We start from the raw sequence: 16,040 nt of genomic DNA on the forward strand, positions 1-16,040 counted from the left end.
TATAGATTGTGAATCAGGGAGTGTATATTGCATTTTTGGAAATATTTAATGTCAGCAGCTGTGGTTTAATTGTATAAAATAATTGGTAAATCCATTATAATTTTTTTTTTCTCCTAGTGCCAGACACACTAAGGATTGCCCTGTTGGGGAAAACTGGATCTGGGAAGAGCAGCCTGGCCAACACCATCTTTGGGAAGGAGGTCTTCAGACCCAAACATTTTACCAGCTCAGAGGAGGCTCGCTGTCAGGGAGAGACGGGACACGTTCATGGCAGGAGCCTCACTGTGATCGACACTCCTGGCTTTTTCCATTCAGGTCTGTCTGAGAAGGAGCTGAAGGGTGAGATAGTGAGGTGTGTCTCAGAGTGCGCTCCTGGGCCTCATGCTTTTCTTCTTGTGCTGAGAGTGGAGAAATTTACGTCACTGGAGGAACAGGTCATCAGGAACATACAGGACTGTTTTTCTGCTTACGTTTTTAAGTTTTTTGTAGTCGTTTTCACACACGGCAACCAGTTGACTGATGAAATGAAGATCGAGGAGTTTATTGAACGAAATCGACCTCTGAAAGATCTGGTGGCGAGGTGCGGAGAGAGGTGCCATGTCGTTGATAATAAATACTGGAAAAACAACCAGCAGGACGAGACCAGAAGCAACCGGTTCCAGGTGGCACAGCTGATCAACACCATTGAAAAGATGGTGGCAAAAAACAATGGCGGCTGTTACACCACCAGCTTGCGGAAACACCAGCAGAAAGAACAAGTATTAGTCTACCGTTTGTTTAGGAGTTTGGTCACATATACAAGAGAAAAGCGTGTGTTCATTTTTGGTTTGGTGTTGTTTGCAAGTGGGATTATTCTGTGGAGCAGATGGAGAGAACATCCTACACAGATCATCTAAGGCCAGATAAAAAAAGGTGTAAACATTATGTCTTGTGTATATGTGTTTTTGTGATCTATGTGCATTCTGAGCCGGCCTCTCACCAAAATGATACCATGATGACGACACATATTCTTGATTCTTGAATTGGTTTAAATCAGTCCGTTTCATAAGTTTATCAGTTTCCAGCATTTGACTGATTCTCTGCAGCTTGTCTCAACCAGACAGCCGTACAGTCACGATTTACATAGTTGGCCGAGGACTTGCTGCTTTAAATGTTGCAGCATTAAAACTGAGGCTTTTCAGGGTAAAAATCAACATCTTTAGTCCGACTGAAGTTGTTCTTCTGTGATTCTCCTACTTTTGACTTTTTCTGTGTTTCTGCGCATTTCAATGACAGAAAACTTCTAAAAGTTTGCAGCTGTACATTTTTGTTTTATGAAACTATTAACCGTGTCTGTTTAACTTACAAGTAATCATGATGTGATTATCCTTCTTCATTATTGTTCAGCGCCGTGGACGTTTAGCTGTTAGCAGTTTAGTATCAAATGCCACAGCAGACGCTCATGTTGATGAAGCACAAACTTGTCATTCTTTGAATTCCATTTGCCACGTGAAATAAAGGGATTAAACATGTTTTTGTTTTGTTTTTCCGTCTATCGTATGGTGTGTTCATGGTAGTTTCCTGGTTTTACCCAGCCTTGAGTTTGGGGCTTACCCAGTGTGCGATTTGCAAAAAAAAAACAGAGGGGGGGATCATTTCAAAAGTCTTATTAATGAATAAAAGTTTTATTAATAATGGTTAGCTAGCAGGTGCACTTTCAAGCAGCTAGCTAGATCCAGTAGGTTAGACTATTGTTTTTAAACTTGCGCCATCTACTGTCAGGACTCGGGAGTGGGTATTAGTTTACTTTAACCGCTTTGAGCAGAAAACGTAATAATACTCTTTAAAAACAAACAAAAAATTTAATTTACAAATGTGAAGGACACAAGACATGTATTTTGAAAAATCCATAATATTTAGGGGTTAAAGCAAAAATAATCAATTTGATTGAAAAAATTTCTAGTCAGCCCATATATTCCCGGGCCGTGGACGTCATGCCACCTTAATAACCTCATTTGCTTATTGTGCAAAGTCCACTTTAACCCAATCTGCTAGTTCCATTGACAATTCCTGTATCTCTCCCACCTTCCAGCTTCAGAGCCTTGCCGCCATCCTGGACATCCCTCTCTATAATCTCCTTCACTTTCCACATCCATAACATCACCTGGTTAACTTTCATACTTGCAGCATCAAGCAAGTTCTTCCTTTGCACTTTTGCCAAACTGGTCCACAGTCCACTCATCTTTCCACGTTACAATTTCAAAACCCTCCATAAACTGCAGCTAATTCAAAAGACAGCAGCTTGCATCATTACATAATCTTCTTCACACCTGTACATTAACTCCACTGTCACATTCAATATAAATCAATCCTATATAACCACAGATATGATTTAAAGAATCTGTAAAGACTTTCATGCAGTTCAAAATGCAACATTTATTGTTCTGCACTGCTGTTTTTGGTCCGCAGTCATGCATTTTGAGCTAATACCTAAAGCAAGATAAGACATCAGCCGTAGCGCTAAACTTTAACAACCATGATTTGATGGACTGCAACGAAGACTTTAGACTGAAGGAAGCAGTCTGGGGACATCGTGATAAGGAAACTAACAATGAAAGAGGTAAATACGGCAAGCACCTATATAGATGTACTAGCAAAACCTTTTATCAGGTCACATAAAGCCAGCACAATATTCTATAAAATCAAGGCAGTGTACAAGTAACAAAAGTAAGATAATATGTTTCTGCTGAGTTCCGTTTCAGTGATCTTAAAGGTATACTATGCAACCAGGGTTGATTTTCCAGCGAGGCTCCCCCCAGAGGGCGAAAGTAAAAGTGCACTGTCGTAAAGATGCTCAGCTGTTCTGGTTTCTCCGTCAAGCCAGGCGCGGTTGTTTTGAGTTTAGCAGACAGGCGAATGCAACGAAAAGTGGAAAAAACGGCAGTACAAACAATGACTAACACAGTGAAAGTATGAACAACAAGCTTCCCGCAGCGCTATCTTGGCGAGGCGGCCGCCTCGGCAACCCGCCTAACCCACCCCTCACTCCCCGCCGCAGACCACCAGGGTGGCCGAGAAAACCTTTGTTCGACCTGAAATTACTCATTTAATCATCCAAAACGGTATGGAACACATTAATTAACTGAAAAATGTTGCATAGTACGCCTTTAAGTATAAATAACACAAATGTTCAAACTATAAAACTATAGCTACATCTGTGCAGTCTCCATATTGCAGCAAATTAAACAAGATTTATATCTTTATATATATATATAGGGCCGTGTTGATGCTCATTTCAGGCCTCGAGGGGAACCTCTTGTTGCAGGTGGGGCACTGGCAGACGTCACTGCGGTCCCACATCTGCCCTATGCAGGCTTGGCAGAAATTGTGTCCACAGGGAGTGGTGACTGGGTCGGTGAACACCTGCTGGCAGACGCTGCACTGGAGCTGTTTCTCCGGGAGCATTTTGGCTTAGGTCGTGGAGGAGCTGGTGACCATCTCCAGCAGTCAATCAGGGGCCGGCTTGTGATAGAACGGGCTTTGTCAGGACGTCCATATTTATGTAACGATGGTAATATTTAATGGTATCACCCACAAATGGAAAGTTTGTTTCATGGGTGTGGCGGCTAGGTAAATGGTTAACAGATTCCACTGGCAACAGACCTGAAGTACCTGTTTTAGACGGCACGCAGGTATGAGGAAGGCTCCAGTGCTTCATGTAGTTACATAATGGATGCGTTCAAGTTCACAAATAAGTCAACATGCTGGAAGCGTTCACATGCACACTTCAAGCGTGGAAAATGACAGACAGATTTCTGAGGATTTTATTGGGGTTTCCTTTGACAGAGCAACACAATGCAATGCATGACTGTGGACTAAAAGGAAATGAATGCATGATTTTCTAAATGTTTTGCAAATCCAAAAAGTTTTTAAAATAAATGTGTTGGCGCTTTGGTTGAAAACTTGATTTGGAGACAGATTTTGTTTTTGTCCGGCTAAGTGATTGTTATGCCTACTTGAGCAGCAGAAGTGCTAACACCGTCCTCCATCATCACCAGTGGCGGATCCAGGCGGGGGCGTGGGGGGCGTGCGCACCCCCCTTTTGGAGACCAAAAGTGGTTTTTTTTGGAGACCGAAATTTTAAACATCCTTCATAGAATTAAGACTAATAGCCAGTACCTGTCATCTAGAACGCACTGTGACGCCGGTGCAGCGGTCGAGACTCCGGATATCCCAGCATGAATTTGAATTGCTCACAGCTCAGGTCTCGCGTGACGCAATTAGTCAGTGTAGCTAGTATTTTAGATAACCCAGAAAGCTCAACTGGTCTTAACAGAGATTGGGTTCTAAAGATCTCTACAAAGGAAATCACGTTTGGAAGGATGCTAATGAGTTATTTTTAATAGAATCAACTGTATTAATTAATAATCTCATAAAGTCATTACTGGTGAAACCTATGGGAATGGATGGATCGACAGAGCTATGTCTGTGTAAGTTTGGCAACTATACTAAGAAACCTAGGCTTTTTCTCATTCTCCTTTATTAAATATTACCTAAAAAGAATAGTCAGGTACACAGATCTATGCACTGATCTGTGTGATGCTTGTTGTATTTTCTATCTCAGGCTCCATCAGAATACTCTTATTGAATAAAAACTCTTTTGTGAAAGCGAAAGCGTGACAGCGGTTAACATGACAAGTGCTTTCCAAATAGTACAGTCAGTAAGGAAGGAGGTCAGAAAAGGTACCTGTAAGTTTCCTCTCACGGCTAGTTTTGCCTAAGAACCCTGCGACGTTCCTTATCGGCGATAAGAACCCTTTAGGTATCCCAGAGTTCTTTGGATGACATAACATATTAGCACAGCCATCTCACAGAAATCCATAAAAATGTCTGGAGAGAAGAGATGGCACACTTTGTAGTTCATTTTCACAAGGCTGCAGGCCATGATTTGACATTGTAAGGAGGATTCAACTAAATACGGCAAGATCTTAAGATCTTATCACATCCTACTTGTGTTTTAGGTATTATTTTGACATTTTAAGGTTTGTTTTTGCTCAATTTGTTAGTAAATAAAGCCTTACGTTTCTATTTTTAACGATTAGTATAAATACAATATGACCATTGGTGTTCAGTGAAGCAGACGATAAACCTGCCAATGCTCAGATGTGACCACATAGGTGATTGATGTGATTTATGAAAAGTACAGAAGAAATACAATGTCAGCACATTTCTCACTGGAAGAGCTAAACAAAGACTATGAATGTCTTACATAATCATGCAAATGTGTGCCTTACCCAGAAATGTAAGGTCTTTAATCACACGAAAGCGCTCCAGTTAATTACCAGGTATGACACTAGGTCTTGCCAGGCCAGTTTTACCCAGTAAATCAGTTCTGGCTTTATTCACACATAACCCTGACCCAGTAAATTACCAGTAACTTAATTACTGGGTAAGGTTGAAAGTGTGAAAGGGGCTTAACAGTGAGAAGAGTTTAAGGTTTTTTTTGTTCCACAAATGAGTTTGAAGACACAATGTTGTTCATGACTGTGGTTTTAATCAAGCCTTTAATATTAACATAGCCATTTGAACATACCATCAAATAGTTAGAGACCATCTACTTGTTTTCTACATTATGCAAAACAAAAGATCTATTTACAGACTATAGTATAGCTGGATTTCAGACCTTGATTACTTTAAAAAGATTGGTTGGGCAAAAATCATAGCTAATTTAACTTTAAATAACCATTTTCTACTTCATTGGTTTATTGATTTTACATTATTTACAATCTTCTCCATTGCTATTTTGAAAAAATGTACAAGCAGCCTCATGATATCAAGCATTTGGAACAGTTTCTCACAAAAACAATAAAATTAGAATTATACAATCATTTTACTGCATTTCTTTATAGTTTTCTTTAAAGTTTTTCCCCCTTTTCCAGTTTTAGCCCTCAATGAAAAAAAACAAACATAAAAAGCAAATATACAGTCTCCAGCATCTTCCATTTGTGATTTAATTAAAGTATTTTTAATTTTTAGCTTTAACAACATTGTTTAAAATCCTATTATGGAATGGAATAGTTTGCATGTTGATTGTTCATTTTTAGCATTTTCTCATCTATCATGCCTATTATTTCAGCTATTTTTCAACACAGCTTCTTTTATTCATCCACCGCTGCAAGCTACTCTCCCCCCCACAATCCCCACCCCCCTCCCCCCAGTGCACCTCCAGCCAGTGCTCCAATGCTTGCTGCGGTGCCTAAACCAAGTCCTGGAACTACCACTGAGGCACCAGCTAACATTCCCAGTGATGCTCCAACTGTGATTTTAGCTGAGATTTTCAAAATCTTCCATACTGATTTATTTTTCCCTGCTAACTCAAGTAAGTCGTCTGTGTAGACGCCCTTGTTTTGTTTCATATTTTCTATTGTTTTGAGAAGCTGCTTCACTTGAAACCTGTTGCTCCTGTATCCATCCTGCTGGTATTTCCAGTACTTGTTATCAACAACGTGGCACTTGCCACCACACATCCCCACCAGCTTTTTCAGATCGGCACTCATTTCAACAAATTCCTGAATGGTCTGCCCTTCTTCAAGCTGGTCACCATGTGTAAACACAACCACAGCATGTTTCAGAATTTCCTCTGAGAAATATTCCTTGATCATCTTAATGATTTCCTTCTCCTGGTCTGTGTATCGGTCCACTTTTAGCACAATGAGAAATGCATGAATCTCGGGTGAGCAATGTTCGATACACTTAATCATCTCAGCCTTCAGATCCTCTTCCTTCAATGTGTTGTCAAAGATGCCAGGAGTGTCAATAACTGTGACACGTTCTCCATTGATATCTTTAGATTCAGCATTAAACATGTTTGTAACAGATGTTGGAGATAATTTTTCTTTAAACAGACTGTCTCCCAGTATGGTGTTGCCAAGGCTGCTCTTCCCAACGGCAGTTTTTCCCAGTAGGACAATCTTTGTTTCATTTGATCCTTGAAGAAAATAAAAGTTATCCAATTAAATATTGGCAGAATGTAGAACATTCTAGATATTAGACATGCATAAATTGTATATCCAGCTTATTAAAAGATGTAATATACGACAAGCTTGAGATTGCCATGGACACATTTAATTAAAACCACAGAAGCAGTGAAGACTTGTAGTCGTATAAATTAGAGTTGTATTCACAATACCTTGGACTCACAGCTTTCAGATTCATACTCACATAAAAACAATCCTAACCCACAAATGTTTTGAGATTCACATATATGATGGCAGAAGTTTTGCACAGTATTTTTTAGTCATAAAAAAATACAAATACAAATTGTTAAAATCTAAACACATCTGGCAGCTTTCTTCCTCCATAAGTTTCCTTATCTAACCACTAGATCCTCACTCCATGATAAATATTTCCTTTTTTTATTAGTTTTTGGTCGTCTTAATCAAGTTAAATATTCTATCCTCAATTTCAACTTGTCTAATTCTAGTGTGGCCTTTTGAAGGAATCACATCAGCCCAGTTTGAAAAGTTCTTACAATGGCTCAATTATCTAAGAGAAAACACTTATTTTATCCTATAAAACACTAAATGGCTTAGCACCAAAATATATCAAAGACTTTATGTGGTTTGGATGGTGTATCAACCCTCCAGACCTCTCAAGTGTTTTAGCTAAAATCTACCCAGCAAACCAGAACCAAACAAGTGGAAGCAGTGTTTAATTCTTATGCTCTTCTTATATGGGACAAACTCCCAAAAGACTGTAAAGTGCTGAAACCCTGAGTTCGTTCAAGTCAAAAGACTATTTATTTAGAGTTGCCTTTGAAGGTTCAAGTTTGTAGTCCAACTTTTCTTATATCTTAACCCACTGCTAATATTCCACTGGAATGTGATTTCCTCTATATTCTTTTATTTGGTCTGTTTATGAACAGCACTTTGAATTGTCTTGTTAATGAAATGTACTATACAAATAAGCTTGCCTGACCTTGCCTTACCTACATCATTTCACTCCTTACCCTTAACATATTGTATACACTATAGATTATATTTTTCTTTTTGTTTATAGTTACAATCCCTGTATTATTTAATATATATAATAAAATAAGCAATTCTGTGTCTTACAAAGAAACACTTGCTTCAATGAACCATTAAAAAAGCTTTCCTCAAACGTCTTAAAATAACAATTATAATGTTGAAACCAAATTCCTCATGAATTATTTCCTCCACATAAATAACAACACTACATTCCCACAGAATGTTAATGAAAATCTTAACATGGCTTCTTTCCATAAAAGGTGTTCGGGGAAAAACAAAATGTCTCCGGTGTAGACAGACCAAAGACCAGGAAAATACAGGAAATCATTAGTCAATGTTAAAAACATATGCTGTTATTATTTGTTTATTTTTCCTGACAAATTATGGTAACTAAAAGTTACTTACGTGCCATGACCAACAGGATCTGAAAGCAGTGTGGAGACCGTGTTGTCAGTTGTTGGATTTCTGAGAAATGTTTGATCTTAAACGCAGTGTTGCTCTCTCTTAAATGTCAAAGCTGCTCTGCAGTTTGGTTTCACTTTTGATTTTGCTCCAGGGCCATTTCCTTGGACGTAAATACTGTCACACAGATCTTTAGTACATAGTTTTACCTTTTTAAGCTGATCCAAAATAGTATGCCACATCAGAAAGTGTTTCTTTGATTTACCACTTAAATAATATGATGCCATTTATTTATTGTTCCTAAAGTGAGAGGTTCAGATTAGAGAGAGATTAAGAGCCTTTCCATCAAACTCTAAGCCTTGCCTAGATTTCAAAATAAAAAGTACCTTGCCCAGGAGATTTTATTCTTATATTTAAATGATCATTAAATATTAGCTTTATGCATTTCGGTATATCTGAGTTAGTCCAGAACATTCACATTACTATTTTACAGCATGTTATTTTATATAAATAAATCAATATAGATTAGCTTAACACGTTTCAATAAATTTGATTAATTCCAAAATTCACTATGGTTCACAGCATATTGTTTATAAACAAAATAATAATTAAAGATTAGCTTTATGCATTTCATTATATTTGATTTATTACAATAGTCAGGATATCCTCCATTTAGCCTCGCAGTCTGTACAATACAACTACCCTTATTCTCTCTAAAGTAGTCAGAAACTGATTTTAGTGACTTTATTAAAGTTTTCCAAATAACCTAGCATACAACATTCTTCTTTCACAGAAAATCTTGTTTAAAGAAAGAACTTTGGCTGCCAATTTAAATAGCAAAGGACCAATGTGTTCTACTACTTTACATGTGCTAACATCTTCTACAGTTGAATAAAAACAAAACTGAAATAATAATTTTTGGACCAACGGAAGAGCAATCAAGAATTAACACACAGCTTCAGCTACTTCAGTTTGTACCCACTGATCAGGCCTAAAATCTGGGTGTAGGATGGACCCAGACCTGAACCTTCAACAACATCTAAAGAAAATTCAGTCAGCCTTTTATCACCTTAAGGACATTCACAGAAACCTGTTTCACAAAAGCAGAATTTAGAAATTGAAGAAAAGAGATAAAGCCAGGTTTTCTTTAGTAAGATCAGTGCATCCTGGCTCTATCTGTTTCACAAAGGCCAAACCAGGCTCAGTAGGTGAATATCCTCTAATAGAGTTTCAAAACAGATGTTTTAGGTCTATGGTGATATCCTGTTCTGGTTATTTATCTTTCTAAGACAAACCAGGGACTCAACCAAATAATAACCACATACTATGTTTTGTTGTTATTTTTATTGGCTGACTTCCTGTCATGATTTTAGGTTCTGTCTTAGTTTTGAATTATGGAATAGTTTGAGTTTTGTTGTGGTTTGATTTTGTTCTTTGTTTTATACTATCTGTTAGGGTTCTGTAAGCTTTTAGCTCAGTTCTGTTCACCTGCCAGCTCACCTCCCTGTTTTTACCCTATTAGCTTGTCACTCCCCTGTCAGCAGTCACCAATCTATCAATTCAGTTCTCTGTCAGTCACTTCCCTGCCTCTGATTAGTTCCAGCTGTTTCCCTGTAATTAGTTTTCACTCCATTTCACCTGTGCACTTCACTATATAGTTCTGCCTCAGTCTTTAGTTCTCCGCCAGATCATTAACGAGCTCACGGTGAGTTTTGTTCCAGCGTTCCTTTCTTGATTGACCTGTTGATGCTAACCTGAGAGCCTTTTTGATTCTGAGCCAGCCTGTTCCCTGATCTGTTTTTCCTGCCCTGTCTGACTGATTTACCGGTTTACCGACCTGATTCTGTCCCATGGTTATCCGAGCTTGCTTTTGCCCTGTCTGTACCTCTGCCTATTTTGGACTGCCTTTTGTGTACCGGATTTTGGACTGCCCTTTTGATCATTGAGCCCGCCTGTCCCTGTTTCATTATTAAAATCCTGTTTTTTGCTTATACCTCGCTTGTTTGGTTTGAATACTGGGTTTGCCTGATTCTAGTTCATAACAGAATGATCTGGCCCCCCTAAAACCTATCGCCAAACAAGCTTGTAGAGGGTTTTTTTTTTCTCCCCTTAAATTTTTTGTTTTTCCCCTCCACAAACTATGGCTTTGGAGGGTTCCAGATTGGCGTTCTGTCCCCCTGGTGTCGGTCCCATACGCCATCTCTTCAGTAGCCGCAGCAGCAGTAACTCGCTGCCTGCTGGGAGCCTACGCTTGGGAGGGCTCTTTTTAACTAATTCAGGTTCTGCTCGGAATAGTAGGGATCACTCACCCAGCGACACCGCTGTCGGCTCCGCCCATGGGTTTTATCCTGACCCAACTTTGTTTTTGGAGGTCGAAGCGGAGGTGGTACAGGATCTTCGCCCGGATCTTTTTCTCTCTCTCCCTCCAGAAGAGGAGATGCAGGGAACGCTGTGGGCTCCGCCGATCCCGGCTCTACCGACAGATTTTAACTTCCAGCAAGTCCTGCCGTCCCACCGTCGGAGGAGGGGACGGAAACCTGTGGGTCGCTCCTTCACCCGTTCTGTTCGGCCAACAGGCGAGCCAGTACCGCGCCCGTCCGTTGCCACTTCCTGCCCAGTGGATCGGAGTCCGGTGCTCCCCAGAGCTGAGCAGCCCACAGCGCCTCCTGGTGGCACCCGTGATGCTGAGGATCTGGCTCTGGAGAACCAGATAAGAACTTTTGCCCCTATTATTAAACACCTTAGGGAGGCTCTTTTCAGCCAGTATTCAGAGGAGCTGGAGGCTAAATTAAAGGAGGTTGAGGGGCACTATAGAGCGGCTCTCCAGGCTTTCTATAATAGACCCGATCCTGTCCCCAAGGGTCCAGCTGACGCCTCGGCACCTGCACCTGTCCCAGAGGACCCGCCCTCTACCTCAGCTCCAGTGCCGGTTTCCGGCAGCCTTAAAGCAGCACAGTCTCCGCAGCCGGCCCAAGACGCTGCAACCCGGGAGGGTCCGCAGCCGGCCCAAGACGCTGCAACCCGGCAGGGTCTGCAGCCGGCCCAAGACGCTGCAACCCAGGAGGGTCCGCAGCCGGCCCAAGACGCTGCAACCCAGGAGGGTCCGCAGCCGGCCCAAGACGCTGCAACCCTGGAGGGTCCGCAGCCTTCCCAAGACTCTGCAACCCAGGAGGGTCCGCAGCCGGCCAAGGACGCTGCAACCCAGGAGGGTCCGCAGACGGCCCAAGACGCTGCAACCCAGGAGGGTCCGCAGCCGGCCCAAGACGCTGCAGCCCAGGAGGGTCCGCAGCCGGCCCAAGACGCTGCAGCCCAGGAGGGTCCGCAGCCGGCCCAAGACGCTGCAACCCAGGAGGGTCCGCAGCCGGCCCAAGACACTGCAACCCAGGAGGGCCCGCCACCAGTCTGCGACGCTTGGACCCAGGAGTGTCTGCCGCCAGTCTGCGACGCTTGGACCCAGGAGGGTCTGCCGCCAGTCTGTGACGTGGGAACCCAGGAGGGTCTGCCGCCAGTCTGCGACGTGGGAACCCAGGAGGGTCTACCACTGGTTCACGAGGAGGGGGTTCAGACGAGCCCTCTTTCAGGCCGCAACTCTGGGGCTCATCGGGACACTGGGCGTCGTGGCCCTCGTTCAGACGACAAGCGGCATCGTGGCCCTCGCCCAGACGACAAGCGGCGTCGTGGCCCTCGCCCAGACGACAAGCGGCGTCGTGGCCCTCGCCCGACGACAAGCGGCGGCGCGGCCCTCATCCAAACGACAAGCTCCGTCGGGGGTCTCGCCCAGACGACAAGCGTCGGGGGTCTCGCCGAGAAGACAAGCACCCAGAGCACCATGGAGACTGGGAGATCTCCAGACATCTTCTGAAGCTCTTACCCCCTCACCTTTGGCTTGACAGCCAATTTCCCAAGTGGCTGACCAAGCTCTCTTTGTCGGAGGCACTGGAAGGGTTACTGATGAGGTTCTGGGTGTTAAAGGGTCTGGGAGCATCTGAAGCCTGTAGCCAGGTACCGTCTGAACCTGAAGCCTGTAGCCAGGTCCCGTCTGAACCTGAAGCCTGTAGCCAGGTCCCGTCTGAACCTGAAGCCTGTAGCCAGGCCCCGTCTGAACCTGAAGCCTGTAGCCAGGCCCCGTCTGAACCTGAAGCCTGTAGCCAGGCCCCGTCTGAACCTGAAGCCTGTAGCCAGGCCCCGTCTGAACCTGAAGTCTGTAGCCAGGCCCCGTCTGAACCTGAAGCCTGTAGCCAGGCGCCGTCTGAACCTGAAGCCTGTAGCCAGGCGCCGTCTGAACCTGAAGCCTGTAGCCAGGCGCCGTCTGAACCTGAAGCCTGTAGCCAGGGGCCGTCTGAACCTGAAGCCTGTAGCCAGGGGCCGTCTGAACCTGAAGCCTGTAGCCAGGGGCCGTCTGAACCTGAAGCCTGTAGCCAGGGGCCGTCTGAACCTGAAGCCTGTAGCCAGGCTCCGTCTGAACCTGAAGCCTGTAGCCAGGCTCCGTCTGAACCTGAAGCCTGTAGCCAGGCTCCGTCTGAACCTGAAGCCTGTAGCCAGGCTCCGTCTGAACCTGAAGCCTGTAGCCAGGGGCCGTCTGAACCTGAAGCCTGTAGCCAGGGGCCGTCTGAACCTGAAGCCTGTAGCCAGGGGCCGTCTGAACCTGAAGCCTGTAGCCTGTAGCCAGGCTCCTCCTGAACTCTGTAGTCAGGCGCCTCCTGAACTCTGTAGCCAGGCGCCTCCTGAACTCTGGCTACAGAGTTCAGGAGGCGCCTGGCTACAGAGTTCAGGAGGCGCCTGGCTACAGAGTTCAGAAGGCGCCTGGCTACAGACGCCTCCTGAACTCTGTAGCAAGGCGTCTCTTGTTTGTGGTTTGTGGTTCCTGCTTCCTGTTTGTGGTAAGGCGTATTGTGTCACTTCCTGTTGTTGCTGTGTGAACGACGTTTTTTTTACTCCAGGCTCTCTCGCTTTTTATCTTTAATCCTCTTTGCTGTAACATCTGTTTCCAAACATAAGCACTTTTAAAACATTTTTTGTGGCTGCTCATCACGTTTGGGAACTCCTCATGTTTCACACAGTTTGTTCTTTGCCGTGATAACAGGGCGCTAGCCTAGTTTTAGCCTAGCGTTAGCCAAGCCTTAGCCTCATAATGGCTTCTCCGTCTCTGACTAAGTCTCCTATCTGCTGCTCTCCGTGTCAGATGTTCAGTTATTTCTCTGCCTCCTTTAGTGATAATGGTACATGTAATAAATGTAGTGTTGTTGTAGCTTTGGAGGCGAGGGTGTCAGAATGGGAGACCCGGCTCCGTGCTGTTGAAAAACCAACTGATAGCCGCTCCTTTGCTAGCGCGGAGCCGCATAGAGTAACTTCACGTAGCAAACCAAAAGTAGTAGCACCCGAACAACCTGGTGACCAGGCTGGCTGGGTGACGGTTCGTAGGAAGCATAGCTCTAGATCCCAGCCCCCAGATCACCACCAGTCCGTCTGCGTTTCTAATAGATTTCCACTCAGCGACGCACCCGCTGAGGAGCCAACCTTAATTATTGGCAGCTCGATAGTGAGAAATGTGGCACTAAAGAAACCAGGGACTATAGTTGAATGCCTACCAGGGGCCAGAACGGGCGACATAGAATCCTACCTAAAACTACTGGGTAAGGATAAGCGTAAATACCGCAAAATTGTTATTCACGCTGGCGGTAATGACACCCGGTCACGCCGATCAGAGGTCACCGAAGTTGGTGTTGCTTCGGTGTGTGAGTTTGCTAAAACAATGTCGGACTCCTCTGCCTGATCTGACCAGTAATGACATGTTTAGCCGCATGTCGTCATTCAACCGCTGGTTGTCTAGGTGGTGTCCAGAAAACAACGTGGGCTATATTGATAACTGGCAAACTTTCTGGGGAAAACCTGTTCTGATCAGGAGAGACGGCATTCATTCCACTTTGTAAGGTGTAGCTCTTCTTTCTAGGAATCTGGCCCGATTTATTAGTTCTCCTAAATGCTGACAAACCAGGGTCTAGACCGGGAAGCAGAGCCGTAGTTTAACACACCTCTCTGCAGCTTCAGTACTGTTTCCCACCCATTATCCTATTGAGACGGTGTCTTTCCCACGGCCAAAACTTAACAGATCAAAAACTGATCTAAAAGGAGCAAATCATAAAAATCTAATACAAATCCATACGGATCACTTTGATCCAAAAAAAATTAAGAATTAAATGTGGTCTATTAAATATAAGGTCTCTCCCTCCAAAGACTTTGTTAGTTAATGAATTGATTTCTGATAATCAGATTTATTTGTTTTGTCTCACAGAAACTACGTTAGTATAAATGAGTCAACTCCCTCCAGTTATTCAAATTTCCACATTCCCAGATCTGTAGGAAGAGGAGGAGGAGTGGCAACTATCTTTCAGTCTGATTTATTAATTAGTCCCAGGCCAATTAATAATTACAGTTCTTTTGAACATTTAACCCTCAGTTTCCCTCATCCAAACTGCAAAGCAATAAAACCTCTTCTGTTTGTTGTTTTGTATCGTCCACCAGGCCCTTACACTCAGTTTTTGGATTAGTTGTCAGATTTCTTATCTGATTTGGTGTTAAATACTGACAAGGTTATTATAGTGGGTGATTTTAACATCCATGTTGACACTGAATGTGATAACCTTAGTGTAGCCTTTAAAACTATCCTAGATTCAATTGGTTTTGCTCAAAATGTGCATAAACCGACACACTCTCGGCTCTATACTTTAGACCTTGTGCTGACATATGGCATTGATTGTGAAAAACTAACAGTATTCTCTCACAACCCTGTCCTGTCTGACCATTTTTTTAATAACATTTGAGTTTAATCTAACTGAGTTCTCCACCCCCAAAAGAGGGTTCCATTATAGTAGATCTTTATCAGATAATGCTGTATCAAAACTTAAAGAGTCTGTCCCCTTTTTAATATCCTCAGTATTTCAGAAATGCCCTGTAGATGGCAGCAATGCTGTTTCTTCCCATTCACAAATCAATACCTTTGTCAACAGTGTGACTTCCTCATTGTGTTCAGCATTAGACAATGTAGCTCCCTTGAAAAAGAAGGTGATTATTCACAGGAAGCTGGCTCCCTGGTTTAATTCAGAGCTGCGTTCCTTGAAGCACAATGTTAGGAAATTGGAGAGAAAATGGCGCTCTACACACCAAGAGGAATCCTCCTTAATCTGGAGGGACAGTCTATTGTTGCATAACAAGACCCTTCGCAGAGTTAGAGCAGTGTATTTTTCATCATTAATTGAAGAGAATAAAAATAATCCTAGATTTCTCTTTAGTACAGTTGCCAAACTTACCCAGAGCCACAGCTCTGTTGATCCATCCATTCCCTTAGCTCTTAGTAGTAACGATTTTATGGGATTCTTCAGAAATAAAATTGATTGTAATAAAAATAAAATTACTGGCATCCTTCCAAACATGATTACCTCATCCTCAGTAAGTGAGGCAGCATTGGAGGAATCTTTGGAACCTGCACAGTGTTTATACTGTTTAGAAGCAGTAGAGCTTTCTGAGCTATCTAAAATTTTAGCTTCATCTAAACCTTCTACCTGTATGTTAGACCCAGTCCCAACCAAGTTGTTTAAGGACATATTCCCTTTGATCAGTGGCCCTATTTTGGAC

At 43.1% G+C, this 16,040-nt stretch overlaps 2 protein-coding genes across 2 annotated transcripts in view; both read right to left on the minus strand.

The window, feature by feature from the left end:
• Positions 1 to 3,444, minus strand: part of LOC118559433 (E3 ubiquitin/ISG15 ligase TRIM25-like) — a gene marked incomplete at its 3' end in the record, with an annotated part of 33,770 nt that extends 30,326 nt beyond the window's left edge. The window contains exon 1 of the mRNA XM_036130151.1: positions 3,293 to 3,444. Coding sequence (XP_035986044.1) covers positions 3,293 to 3,444 — 152 coding nt within the window. The remainder of the gene's footprint in view (positions 1 to 3,292) is intronic.
• A 2,714-nt stretch (positions 3,445 to 6,158) lies between these two features.
• LOC118559422 (GTPase IMAP family member 9-like) lies at positions 6,159 to 6,971 on the minus strand (the record flags this gene model as incomplete). The annotated part of the gene is made up of 1 exon (XM_036130143.1): positions 6,159 to 6,971. A coding segment is annotated over one exon (813 nt), but the record flags the coding sequence as incomplete, so codon positions are not given.
• Positions 6,972 to 16,040: the final 9,069 nt, after the last annotated feature.

This window comes from Fundulus heteroclitus, unplaced genomic scaffold (genome assembly GCF_011125445.2).
Source record: "Fundulus heteroclitus isolate FHET01 unplaced genomic scaffold, MU-UCD_Fhet_4.1 scaffold_282, whole genome shotgun sequence".
Classification (NCBI taxonomy): Eukaryota; Metazoa; Chordata; class Actinopteri; order Cyprinodontiformes; family Fundulidae; genus Fundulus; species Fundulus heteroclitus.